The 14631-nt window shown below is 39.1% G+C and overlaps 1 protein-coding gene across 10 annotated transcripts in view; it reads right to left on the reverse strand.

Moving 5' to 3' along the window:
* RAPGEF6 (Rap guanine nucleotide exchange factor 6) overlaps positions 1-14631 on the reverse strand; it is a 133408-nt gene that overhangs the window by 17531 nt on the left and 101246 nt on the right. For 8 of the 10 annotated variants that reach the window (XM_074883249.1, XM_074883252.1, XM_074883243.1 and 5 more), the window contains 8 exons: positions 14343-14583; positions 12837-13220; positions 10612-10823; positions 9630-9753; positions 7279-7302; positions 4514-4734; positions 1978-2169; positions 389-523 (listed from right to left, as the gene is read on the reverse strand). In XM_074883249.1, coding sequence (XP_074739350.1) covers positions 389-523; positions 1978-2169; positions 4514-4734; positions 7279-7302; positions 9630-9753; positions 10612-10823; positions 12837-13220; positions 14343-14583 — 1533 coding nt within the window. The remainder of the gene's footprint in view (positions 1-388; positions 524-1977; positions 2170-4513; positions 4735-7278; positions 7303-9629; positions 9754-10611; positions 10824-12836; positions 13221-14342; positions 14584-14631) is intronic. The other 2 variants (XM_074883244.1, XM_074883245.1) reach the window with 1 other exon arrangement.

The raw sequence follows: 14631 nt of genomic DNA on the forward strand, positions 1-14631 counted from the left end.
TGTCTTCAACAACTCCCCGGGTTTGTGAATCCCATTCACGTCAGTGGCCACCTAAATCTGAACTGATACTGCCAGGCGTCGGCACGCGAGATCTATTGGGAATTCTGTCAGAAGCACTTGAGCAATTTTTAAGACAACAATTGTTCTCCTTTTTAAATAGTAGGTGACTTTTAAGGTCAAAACATATAAATACATAGAAAAACTAAGTCTATTCATAGAAAGACACGATTCTACACTTGACATGACTACTCTAAACTACTATTTCTCTTACATGTCATTATCAACAAACATTCCTGCCACTGCCCAGCCTGGTTTTAGCACAACACAGGCATGAGTTCTCGAGACGGATGCTGACACAGCGCTCCGAACGTTCATGCAGGACACGTACCTTTGCGTGGAGAGCCCTGAGGAGAAGCAGGTGGGCTGGAGTGCAAAGAAGATGCCATGGACATAGTGTCGTCTGTTTGTTTCTTACTACTTACTTCCTCAGACAAGCTTAACGACTTCTGTGGGGAGCCTGTACCTACGAAAACAACGGAATCATTTACTGCATGTTATTCTTCTTTCAAGTTAGTGATATCTGTTTAAACTACAAATAAGCACCACGTTGAACAGTCACTGGAGTAATTCAGCAAAGAGAGGAGCAGATGCTCAGGGGAATTCTGCATGTGGAGGCAGTCTCCATTTCAAATGTAGATCAAATCAGCAGTGGCCACTGCTGCTGCCAGCTGCTCATCTGCAGGGTGTTGAAACACCCCAGGTCCTAACAGGAACCATTGCAACAGATACACGGGTCGTGGTTTTGGCAAAGGACTAAAAAACTGTGTAACGTGTAAAGCTTGGAGGAAACCCCTCCTCATGACACTGTTGGGACAGTGTTAAAAACAATTTGCGTCATAGCCAGCAAGTCAGTTCAAGATCTTCAGAATCAGGAGATCTCAAATCCGCACTCATGGGCACAATACACAACTCGGCAAGTTTAGCAAAACCCGTGTACCACTGTACTTCACAAACCAGTGATTTGCTATTTCCTGTTCACTATTAGACCACCTCGCAGAGGACACAGTGCTGAGGAGTTCATTTAAGTTCTCAGTTCAGCTTGTCAGATGAACACTGAACACTTAGCACATGGGAATGAAGAAACACCTTTCAGCAAAGCTTCCGGAACCTATCAAGTTGCACAGGCTTTTAGGAGAGACCTGAAACAAATACTAAGTGGAAACACTATTTTATATGCTGCAATACGCTGTCTTCTGAAGCTGTTTTAATGGATATTGATGCTCGATGTATCGTAGAATCATTTCATATCATTTACTGACTGCAACTAACTTCATTTAATAACCCACAATTGTAGCTTTCAAGTGATACAACAGTTATGCAAATAGGTCAAAAACCATTGTAATAACTGCTTTGCAACTAGCAAATTTAGAGACAGAAAAAAATTGACGCTCCCTAGGAGCAACTAATAACGTAAGTTGCTCCATTTGACAATAATGTTATTATAATGGTGTTCCAGAGGTTAAAATATTTAATGTCTGTGATTTGTTTCAATGATTTCACCTAAATACAGTATACTTCATTTTGTCATGAAAAGAAACAAGCAATGTTGTTTTACTCCGTTTGTGCAAGATCCCTTTAGAATGCAGAAATACACAGTCAAAGACTGAACACGGTACATCTGACCTGTTCAAGAGAGAGGTATTAAGATCACTTTAGTTAGAACATGTTCTAACTAAAGAAAAGTGACAAAGCAAGAGCATACTTGGAGACAGCACCTGTTTTAAAAAGAATTATTAAAGACCATGCAAATGACTAAGTAAATGGCACGCCCTCTTAAAACACAGCAATACGCTCCAGCTGTTTCCAAGTCAATGAAGTAAACGAAGCATAACAGTATCTCAAACAATCCACCCAGCTCCTCCCTCTTATTTACTTCATTTATAAAACTCTCCAGACAGGTGAACTGAAGATACTCACTGAATGTGACATGCTCCTTTGTCAGTCCCTTTTTCCTACTGGGGTATAAATTCACCGTTGGAACCTGAAGAACTTGACTCATCCTGTTTTGTTGATGCTGATGGGCTTTAGTGGTTTGGCCAATTGATCTCATGGGTACTGGCGACATTTCTGAGGATTTCCCTCCTCTTCTCTCACTTAAATTCTTTGTCACTGTTATGGAAAAATTGCACATAAATACCTTGCACTTTGAATTGCAGGATTATTACAGTCATTCTGAGTACAACCATCCAGACAAAGCAAGTGTGGTATGAAGCAGATAAAACTTACTTGAAACCATTTTTATTCCAAAGACACCTATCTCGTTACAATGAAGAGGCTGTTATGTGACATGGCATTAAAAAACCTAAACTCTTTGAAGCGCCATAGAGGTACTTTATCAAAAGACAAAAAAAGGAATTTATTTCTACCACAATTAAAGTCCGAATTTCAGATGTTTGTATGTAAGGTGCAAAAGCATAACAGCATCTCCTTCAAAATTACATAATGCCACTGAAGGGAGAAGGAACGGTTGGTTTGCAATTGGCATCAAACCTTTCACTAGGTGGCACAATTGATTTACAACAAGGGGCACTGATTCAGTTGCTACTTTAATCACACAGCAATTAATAAACTCTGAAGTTAAGGCCACCTGACTTTCCCTTAAACTCCCTTGGAAAAGTCTGGATTGCAGCATTACTGCTGCTCATTCCTTCTGCCAGCGCAGCCAGGAGAATCTTACTACTAAGATGAGAGACTGGGGAGCTGTATCTCCTACTTTATTGGGTATGGGCAAAAATCCTGTCTGCACAAAAACAATCATGTACAAGGCTCCCCAATTCAAAGCTACTTGGTCAAAATTTAAGTGTGGGTAAATGCATCAAGTGCAGAGAAACTCCCCTGGGAGCAGTTCAGTGCTCCCACTCCACCGTAACAAAAACCACGAGGGGGCTGGCAGTTCCCTCATGCTCCCCACCGCTCCCCCGTCCTTTATACTCATAGTTTGCAGAGCTAGCAGAATCTCAACCAGATTACCTGGGGTTTTGGGGTTTTTTTCCCCCCAGCTTTTAAAAATAGGCACTTTAATAATATGCCACTCTACTATATATTTATTTGTGTATCAACTTAACCTTCATTTTCCTTTTCTGAAGTTTAAGAAAAAAAAAAAAGGACTTGATGTGCTTAACTACATGGAGAAAAACAGTCAGTATATATTCCCTATTTTTACTTCCAAATATCTATGGATAGCACTGTGCAAACAAGATTTTAAGATTTAAAATAACTAAAAAACAACCTCATAACGTTTATGTTTGTCTCCTGGGCATGGTACAGCCACCTGTTAGGTTTGCACACAGATCATCTATCAAGAGTTCATCCTGACATGCTTTAATTTATTGTTTTGGCAGGGGTGGGGGAGCAAAGCATAAAACCCACAATGGTGTTAGCTCGAAGTAGAAGCATTCTGCACTATTACACACCTGGCTGAACACAGCACAAGCAGAACACCTCCACTAGCTATGTATGATGCCGTGCCTATTTCTGTTCAGAGTGAGTCAAGGACGGCCCTTTCCAGGATTCCTACATCAGTGCTATTTAAAAGGAGTTGTTAAAAAAAATTGCATAGGAAGGCACCTTAGGAAATAACAAGGATTTGCATTCTTAACACTGAATAATGGAAAGGGCTTAAAATCTTATCTTCAAGCTGCCATCTCCTAGTCATGCTTTAAACTTACCTCATCAGAGACAAAACAGTATTTGAGGACAAAAAAGTCTTAAAATGCTGCACTTGGACAACAGACAAGTATGAAACATTATTTTGATTAGCAAGGTTGCTACTCTTTCATTTTGAAGCAAACCTACCTTTCAATCAAGTGAAAATTTCCAAGGATCAAAATAAAATGCAATTACCATTTCTCATTTTTAAATAAGAATTTACTGAACTGTGTAAGACAGCAGGTCAGATAACAGATTGTTTATTAGACAGTTGCACAGGAGCTCAAATTATGGAAACTGTCCTGCTGCAGCCCTCAATTTTTGACTGTCAAGCCATGTCAATCCCATCAGTCAATATTGACCTAACTTCTCCTTCTCAACAATCTTCATTTATTCTAAGCTGTAATCCATTGCAGTTTCTATATTGATTTTGTCTCTTTTCATTTTCTTGCTGTTCATATGGTAAATGTTACTTTTATCCTTCCTAATTCTGTACAAGGACAGCAGGGCAAGAATAGAGCTAATGTACTATTGAATTTCCTTCCAGACTGATGAAAAGACACACAGTTTAAGATCTAAAGGTCAAAATAGAAAACATCACTGAAGTTTTCTGAGTTCAACCAAGAACTGAAGATAAATGCTGGCCTGCTGAAGCTGTGAGTACATGAACTGACAAACAAGCACTTAACAGAGTATTTTTTCTTGAAGAGAGAAGAGAAAGATCTTAAATGAGCATTTCTAGGGAAGGAACAAGATTTTTATAAATTCCATAGATCATGCCACTGTTCTAGACCACTGTACTTACGAGTGCTATACGCAGGCTCACACTGAAGTGACAATATCTGGATTTTGTCCTCGTCTGTCTCTACGTTCAGGTTGGACAAGTACTGCTTCACCTTCCTCGCCATCTGGGCATCCTCGTACAGCTTCTTGGCATTCAGAAGGGAGCTGCGTCGGGCACGTTTTTTGTGAGCACCTCCCTGTACATCCAGCATGTTCGAGTTTGTGCTGCCCTGGCTCAGAGATCTGGAAAAGAAAAGAGCAAAGCGGTAAATTTTTAGTTCTCAACAGCAACGAGGAGCTACAGTAGCACACGCCAAAGCAGATTAATACCAATAATCTTCAGTTAGGGCTAGTGCATGCTGATGCAAATGAGTTAAAAAGATGAACAGCATTAAAACAACACTTGTCTTAAAATATTCTGGTAAATTGATAGCAGCAATTTGAGTCCAGAAAAGGATTGCACATGAAAGTGTGGAGCTAGCAAGAACGAGGCGCAATGCTGCGTAAAGTACCCATTTAGCTCTGCTAATGAATCGCAGTCTTGTTCTGCAAAACCCACGCTATTTCAACTGCAGATTGTTAGGAGCAGACAAACTTGGTGACTTTGTTCATTTAAGGCATTTGGTACCCCCTGTTTGCAACAGAAACTTCTCGCAGCTCAGCTGAGTGCAGAAGTGAGTGACTGGTGTAATCCTCTTAGAAATCTGAGCTTCTGACAATGTTTAAATTAGGGGAAAAGTTATGTTAAATATGCAAAGTACATTATATTACACACTTAACTTCTTTCTCCAATTAAGTAAAAACACTCACAGAAGAGCAGCTCATTAAAAAAAAAATGTATCCCAACAGAAGTCAGGAAGGCAGCAATAATACACATATATGCCCAGACTTGCACAGACGTGCATCTAGGAAAGACAACGCTCCTCAAAGCTCCTAATTTTGAGCTGTCAATTCTATCAGCAACTGAAGCAAAAATAAATAATCCCCAAATGGTTCACGTACATCAGTTACCCTCCCTGACAGTCACTCCTATTCACACTGAATCAGCGACCAACTAACTGATCTTGGTTCAAATATACACGTCACCTCTGGTTCAACTGTCAGAAGTCCTATGGCCACACCAGTCCTTTACGCATTTTTTAAAAAATGGAGATCACAGTATATGTTACACGTGAATTCTAATGGAAAGTGTCAATAAAGTTGTTTAAAGTTGTTTATGGGGTTTTTTTTTAAACATTCAGAGGAATAACTTTGTTTTAAAAGGCTAAATTATTTGTAAAGATGTTTATCAGAGATCTTGGGCGTGTTTACAGAATCACAAGTGGAAGAATAAACAATCTCCAGCACAAAAGAGCCAAAACTGCTGAAAGAGAATGAAACATATTGTTTGAGAAGTCTAAGGAATCGAGCACAGTGAGCTTAAAAAATAAGAAATGGTGTGGAACAGCTAACTGCAGTGTTTTCAAAGATAAATCAATCTAGGAGAAAATGTAAGCTTAAAAACTGGTAGAAAATTATTGCTTAATTAAATAAAAAAGTAATGCTATTCTAGGCAAAGAGCAGCAAAAGGCATGATGGGCTGTTCACACCTATTCAGGCCAAGGGGGCATTCCTACCTCCTATGGGTAAGAACAAAACTAGTATCTATTATATAATGAAACAGAAAACTACATTCTGTTTATTTTTAATGACATAAATATTTTATTGCTTATGTACACACTGTTTTTCTTTTAAGTCTGGACTTGACTTTTTAAGGCAATTTAATTCAATTTCCTTTGGAAATGATTCTTCCTTATTCACTTGTGTTCACAGTAATCCCAAGGGTTAGAAACTAGGGTGGCTCCAGCTGGGTCCTGGGGCTCTGTGCCCGTGAGCTGCACTGTGAGCGGTTGATTATCGCCCACCCAGCACTGCCAGCCGAGCTCTCCTGCACCACGGGCATCCACACGATGCCGGTTTCCCAGCAGACACCAGTACCCAAGCCTGCTCTCACAGTTTGTCTAGCTCTGGCACCGTCCCCATCACTGCTGGCGGGGGTAAATCCATTCTCGGCGCAGAAGTGCTTGGGCACTCTCTGCTGACAACCAGAGCCACACCAGGCTCCCTCTGCCACTCGCAAAGGGGTTGTAGGGAGGACAAAGCACACAGGCAACAGTTCACGGGCAAAAATACACAGAAAATGTGGCTACAGTGTCATCTTAAAATCCCTGCCATGTGTCAGTCAGGAGCTTCACAAACCAATCTTAGTACTCTCATTTCATTATTGAGTGCTTGCACAGTCGAGAGTCCCAGTGAAATCAGTGAGGATTTTGGTGTACGAAATGTGAGATATATTGTAAATATATAGTAAAAATACATACTCTGAAGCACGAGCTCAAACTTCAGGGCGGAAATTACAATACCATTATCATACATAATACACCATAATTCAAAGCATCCTTAGAGTTTAAAACACAGAATGACTTAAACTCTTCTGTTACCTCTTAAAAAGCAAATTATTTATTTCCCAGAATAGTTTGCCTTCCAGTATAACTGCACAGCAGGTTTTTTTAATGCATAAAGCCAAAACTCAAACAACTTGTCTAGTACACAAAAGCAACTCAGAACTTTTATAGCTGCAGTATAACGTTGACTGTAACCCCTTATTCCTGTTTTCCAAAAAATATGTATTGCAGGGTTAATAAAATGCATGCTGTATTTCAGATGCATGCACTAACGAGGAGGATGCAGTATGTTAAGAGTTGCATAATCTTTATTTATCTTAGTTGCATTCATCTCTACACTTACCCCAAACTTCTCCACCTCTTCTTCCTGTAAGCAAGAGCCATATACATTGAAGCATGTATTTGAACAGAAAAGCACAGGAAAAAAATAAAACAGTTGAGAGTCAGGAAGAAAGATGTAGACAGGAAAGAACAGAAAAGAAAAAATTTCTATACAGCAAAATTTTTCTCAAACAATAACACAATGTTTTAATGGAATGCAAGGGCAGGACTTGCTCAAATACTTTAAAACGGAAGAACATCTATCAGTTTTTTGTTTATTTTTAAGTTTAACCTATGAATTTACAAACCAAACGCGCATTAAATTTACTTGCTAAGTATTTCCCATAAGCCAAATTCAATTTTGATGGAGTGAGCGAAACTGCTTTACTTATTCATATTGCAGAAAGTGTGATTAAATTAATTTATTCTTTGCATTAGGACTGCAGTAGGCATATGAGAAATCATCATCAGTATTCAAGTTTATGATGTTGTTTTCTCTTGATTGCTTGCTGGAAAACAAGCTAGTTGCCAAATATACGCTGAAAAACTAGATGCTCTATATTAATCGGTAATGAACTTGCTAGCAAGTCTCATGTTACCACTAACAAACATCTCTTCTTGCTCATTTTTAATTTTCAAAAGCAATTATTGGTGTTTCATAACACAAACTGATAGATCAAACACCACAGGCAATGAAAATGAATATAAATGATGTGAAAACATGGAATTATTTTCTTTTAATCTTTGGCACTATCTTTAATATTAGATGCCTAAGCATTTTATGTCAGTGTGCATAATTTAAGTTATGGTCATTAAAACGTGTTCTGTAATTCTGAAAAACATACTAAAGGTAACTATTTACTATTAAATTCATTTAATGATCAGACTTCATTAGGTCTTAGAAAGTGCACAGGGCATCAGGGAAATTTATTTACATACTGATTTCATCCGTGAATGCCAAAGTTTCTGAAAAGCAATCATAACTTATGGGTAAGTAGCTTTTTAAGTTCATGTTAAAAAGGAAATTTTGCTAATTCAAATCCAATAGTGGGAAGGTGAATCTCCACTTTGAAGCAAATCCATCTTTAATCAACATTAACAAGGGATCTGTTATTTTGGTCTCAAACCTTGATTGGACCGATTTTAAACAAAATACTTATGTTTTCTGATAGTCAGCCTTGAAAACCAAAGCCAGACAGGATTCATGATCGTCTGTGAGTCCTGAACCAACTCCCTATGCTCTTACAGACACTCTGTGTCCTTGCATCTGCTATCGCCTACCACCGCACAGATGTAACTGATCCATAAACTGAGGACAATTCCAGCTGCGCAGGTGAGCTATCAACTGGAATTTATTTAGGGCTTGTACAAAGCAGGCTCCACCCAAGCAACTGCCCCTTAAGCTCCCTCTGTGCCCTGCTCGCTCCACGGTGCTCAGGCAGCTCTCCGCTGCGGTCAACAGAGATGTAACAAATGCCTCAAGAGACTATTCTGGCTTTTTTTGAAGTAGAATCCGTGTAGTGACACAGCACAGGACATCACCTTGTCACCAACTCCTCACCTGAAGGGCATCCTGAAGGGTTTTTGTCTGTTTGAGAAGCAAACTAACAGCACAAGGACAGGCAACCCACCCCGCTCTCGGCAGGGATGTGCAGGGATCCGGGCCCTGCACAGACACAGTGGACTCACTGATGCTTTTAGTTCAGCCATGGGAAGCAAACAGATGCAGGAAATTATTTAATTCCACTAAATAGAATCTGGAGCTAATCAGCACCAGATTAGAAGTCGTGGTACTTTTATGCTGCAGTTTGTTAACACGGAGCCTGATGTTATTTTGCATCAGAAAAAGAAAAAATTAAAAATAAGACAAGAAAACACCTTCCACCTGCTCACAGCCTGAACATATCAAACATTATGTAGGTGGGGCAAGCTGTGTTTAGAACAAATAAAAAAAATATTTTGTTTGTTTTTAATATGTTATCAGTGGAATTTCGTTTTGAAGCAACATTTCAGTTTTACACAGGGGTGATTTAGGTACTTTTTTTAGAGACATATATATATGATTTCCTCCCTAATATTATACCTCTCCCAAAACTCTATTGAGACTAACATTTAATTTAGCAAAAATATGAATGGTTAAAATTAGAACCTATTCTTTGTTTTTTAAAGACAACAAATCGGTTCAGTAGTCACTGAAAGCAGGTCTTGGAAGCATCAATTGCACTGCCCTAATTTGATAAAGATGGCGGTTCTGATGGTGAGTGTCAGTGGTAAGTGACACAATGAAATATTAACGTAGTGATGCACACACAAACCCAGACCCCTACCCACACCAAGACACCTTCAATCCTACTGTCTTTCTAAATTGCACACCTTTGTCTGAACATTACAGCCGGATCCATGTTTGCCGAGGTCATTCTGACAACTTGGCGAATTTCTTTGGCGATCATTCTGAGTTTCTCAAAATTTACCAGGCCATCCACTTTAGAATCATTTCCTGCATAATTGAAACACATACACATGAAAAAAAGAGTAAGAAATACTTTTTTAATGGGCAACGTGTTTCTAAGTCCCCCACATCACCCTTCCCGCCCCTCCATCAACAAAACTGCTTTAAGCAAAATAGCGAGAAAACAGGAAACTCTGGCAAAACACAAATGACAATCAGGCCCACTCAGACTACCCAGCATCACTCTTGTTAATCTATTTCTAAAGCAGCAAGTACTAGTAGGAGGAAAAAGAGTGAAATATGCCCAAACTCACTGGCATAGATGTTAAAATAATATAAATATAGAACTGACATCAACAGCATTCACATTCTGAAATTAGTTCAAATTGTTCTGAAAGATCACAAGCAAGAAGTGGGCATATTTGGAAATGCTTCACCTTAACCGATTGTGAACAGAACTTTGTGTAAAAGGAAAAAAAAGGGAAACGTTTAAACAAAAACCCTTGAAAATGCTGAAAGCAGGAGTAGGAGGTGTTATATCATCGTAGCTGTTTGAAAGCCACAACATGGAACAAAAACCTAGAAACATCGCAGCAACAAGTTTTTGTAAGAGAAGTATATTTGAAGTAGTCACTAGTAGTAACTGTTACCCCACTCACCTACTCTTCCACCCTAAACCTTAGGACAGCTGATGAAGATTAAGCGCTGCTTTTAAAATACTACAATACACATTTAATTTTTGTCTAGGATGAGAGTTCTATTTTATTTTACTCCTAGAAAGGACGCATCAAAAGCATCCTACTGGTGGCAGCTTCTTTTAGACATCTGTTGAATCACAGAGCACTGAAGAGAGGCCTAAAGCACATTCAATGCTTTAGTTTATTATTTCTCTCTGTTTGACTTTACCTTCGTGCAGAAACGTGATATCCTTCTTGACAACAGGAAAAAGCGGAATAATTGGAGGCTGCATGCTCTGGCTGCTAAGGATGTTGCGGTATTTTGCCATGTTTCGAGATGGATCAAAAAGATCTTGAAGGTCTCTGAGGTGCTTTTCATACTTGCTCGGTAACTTCTCCCAAGTGCCTCTGAGACGTGCCACTGGTGCTAGATTTAACCCGCTGTAAGGCAGATACATTTCATTATTAGCTGTCAGCAGAATCATTACCTTTCATAAGGAAGTGAAGGGTTGGGGTTTTGTTTTAAGGATTAAAAATAGCTTTCACAAGGTTAACTGTAAAGCTGGCTGAATGCCAGGCTGCAAGTTCATCACAATAAACCTCTGCTGCTCACTCAGAGAACTGTAAAAAGTGCGACTGCTTCCTACTCACAAGGCACAAATTTCAAGTTGGCCTGCCAAAACCATCCCGCTGTAACACAGGACTGATGCACATTTAATTTAAGAACCACTTCTCTCCTATGTGCCACAATAAGGACAAAAAGGCTGAAAAACTAGTGAGGCAGCACACAGCTTACCCCAAGCAAGAGTGGCAAGACTGAAGAGGAGTATGGAGCGTTTGTAAACGAGCACCAACAGACTGAGAATTAGAAGCAGCAGATATGCTAAAACTTGTTATTGTGCCCTCATTCTCATTAAGTAAAAATATATCCAGAATTATCTGGATGAAATAAAAAAAAAAATAAAAATTAAATACATCCTTCCTCCCTATCATCATCTGTCACCAACCTTACTCAGGAAATTTTGCAATGACTGGGAAGTCCTTGTAGCTGCAGACCTGGAAAGTGATATTCTCCAGCACTCATTAATAAATCCAGAATCACACAATTACTGAATTTGCTATTCTGAAAAGATTTTTTTCTCATTCTGAAAGCTTAAAAAAACCTTATTTTGGTGTGGTTTTTTTTTTTTTTTAAACACATTTCTCTTCGTGCTATTGTCAAACCACAAACAAAGCCTTCTCTCATGTGAAAAATCAAACATATGCCACCACACAGCTCCCCTTTCACATGCCACATTAGGATGTTATCCTCCTATTTCATGACACATATGGCATCGTATTGATATGCAATGCGAGGCAGGGCAAGAAAGAGAACCCCTGTGGCACATGCTAACAAAAACATACTCCTCTGGAAATAAGGGTAAAACAAAAGCTAATTTATTTGGGGTTTTTTTGACCAAAGACCACTTCAGTCATGGCCTGATTAGACTTAACTGAGAAGCAGGAAGAGAGAGTCATTTCTCCACCTACAATAAGCCATGAGAAATTAGGGAGCAGAGTACAGAAATCAGATTCAGTATCCACATGTGTATTCACCATGTAATGAGTAGCCACAGCTCCAATGATTTCCCGGTACCCTTTAAGGAAATTCATTAGTTCTTTAATGTGTGACTAAACAGAAGCCATTTGATAACCTGGCTAGACATGGAAGAAAATATTTTTAAATGCTATTTTCAAAGATAGTGCTGGGATACAGCATGAATCCAGATCTTTGTCTGATGAATCACAGCGCCTTTTTTTTTTCCTTAAACTAGAACCTGAGTATAAGATAATTGCAAATAAAGGAAACGCTGAACTCACGCTGTTAAAGTAGCAGCATCTAGTATAAATCAGAAGAGAAAGTCTAAATGTGCAAATGAAGAGAAAAAAATAGAGAAGCAAGCAGATGACAGGAAAGAATGAAAAGGAAAATTAAACTAAAACAAGAATGATTTGAGGAAGTTCTTACAATGAAAGGAAGAAATAAAGTAATCTCATCATCACAGATATGACTCAGTGCACACTGAAAAAGTAACAATGACTGAAAAAAAAAGGGAAATTGGGTGCCAGATTCACAGAAAATGACAGCAATGTTCAGGCAGGCTCTGAAATTCATCAATCAAACAAAGCTTTTGTCGAAATCCTCCTCTCCCTGCCAGGTAACAGTTAAGGAAGAGACAGTCACATCAACCACCGCAGTAAGACTGAACTTCTGAGGCTGACGAAGGAAAAGACTGCAGTGACAATACATCTCTTCGTACAGTCTGGCTTTACAAAAGCTTGGTAATTCCCTTAAAACTGCCTGGCACCATTGGTAATCTGTTCAGGATATACCTATTTCTTCTCTTTCCGTTTAGATTAGCAGAATTGCCTTTGACAGCACAAATCAGGTCTGACAAATGGGAAGTACTTTACCTTATAACGGCGAACATGGAATTGAAGTTCTTGCATTCTCGACAGTGGAGGGCAATTTTAATGAAATGCTTAATAATCTTCATTCTTTTGAGTTGGTTGACCTCTGCTAAAATTTCCATGGCAACCCAGAATGTCTCTTGATTTATGACGTCCTCAAACTGTTTCAGGTGAGCATTTCCCGTTTTGGAGTCCAGCTTGTAAAGGTCATCGATGTATTCCGTCGGCTCAATATTGCGAAATAACTCAAAGTCTCTCATGGAAAGCTGAGTGGCGACCTCAATGGTGCTCAGCTGTAGGAGGGAAATCTGGCTTTCTCTCAGTAGCTCTTGAGCATCCTCATCTGAGCATAAGGTCTCTGTCTCCATATTGTTTTTTAGATAATACCTAAAGAATAATTGAGTCACAATAACATTAGAGATGCTCTTCAGAGAGTTTGTGAACACAAAGACATTGAACTATACCAATCAACGTGGACATTACTGACACCGCAGGGGTGCTTACGGGAGAGTATTTCCACGCTACTCTTGACAACCCAGAGTAAGAGGCAAAGACACAGGCAGTAAGGGACAGCATAACCTTGTACTTTAGCTAGTACAAAATACCACCATTACTGAAGCAAAAAAACATTTCAAAAGCTGTTTTAATCTACCTCTTTGCCAACATTTTTTGTACTGTAGTCCATAACATGCTGTAGTTTTCACCTTCAGAAAAAGGTCAGTTACTTTTCCATTTGTAAATTCAGCAATGAAATAACATTTTAAATATGCGTTAGTCCTCAGAAATCTATTGTTAGTGTATTCTCCATTTCTTACACAAATTTAGTGTGGTTTCTGACATAAATTTAGCGGCATATCAATATTTACATAAAGCACATAGCATTCAGCAAATGAAAATGTATCTGGGAAATTGATTTCCACGGTCCCAAGCAGATCACTTTCAGATATACAAAAGTTTATTCCTCATAAATTCCCTCTGTTGCCTAGCAAAGACGACTAAAGGATCCTTTACTTAATAAACTTTCTTCTGGTATGGATCAGGTCATCAGATAAAACTGAAGCACTTAACATTTCAGAAACATTCATAACAGCTTACATAAAAATGGAAGGTTAATATCAGTTCATTGCAACATGACATCATCGAGAACGAAATTAATTGTGTGCTTTAATCCTGAAGTACATGTGGAAAGTGTCAGAATAAATAGAAATTTTTTTCTTTTTAAGCGTAAACCGCTCTGGAAGTTATCCTGATCTGCTAAATTTAGCTGTCATCAAGCAAGCTGGCTGTAGTTTTGGGGAGGGGTGTTTTGGGTGCAGAAGAGGAAGGTGAAACAAGGAAGAAAAGAGGAGAGGGAAGTGTAAGTTACTGACATTTACTTGCTTGTTCTCCTAAAAGACACCCATCTATTTTAATTAAAACACCTCTCCCCAATGGTTCTGTCAGATGTTTTAATCCTAAAAGGCAAAGGCAAATAAATCCAAACCAAAATCAAAACAAGGGCGCATTTACCGTCCGTTGAGTTGAATCCTGTCGGCCAATTTGGAGAACTGATCTGGGAGCCTCCGCTGCTTGATGACTCCCTCGGGGCTGACAGACACTTCACAGAGGGAGTACGTCTCCGCGGCTCCCGTCAAGTTGAATTCGTGGACGGCGTGACTCACAACCTCTTTTGCTGTAGTGTCTTTGCTGATGATAATGTAACAACTCTGCTGATCTGCTTTGAAAACTCTTATTACTTGATCCGGAATATCTAAAATAACAGAGCAACACCTTTAATGAATGAAGTTACTTTTCCCTT

This window comes from Strix uralensis, chromosome 14 (assembly GCF_047716275.1).
Source record: "Strix uralensis isolate ZFMK-TIS-50842 chromosome 14, bStrUra1, whole genome shotgun sequence".
Taxonomy (NCBI): Eukaryota; Metazoa; Chordata; class Aves; order Strigiformes; family Strigidae; genus Strix; species Strix uralensis.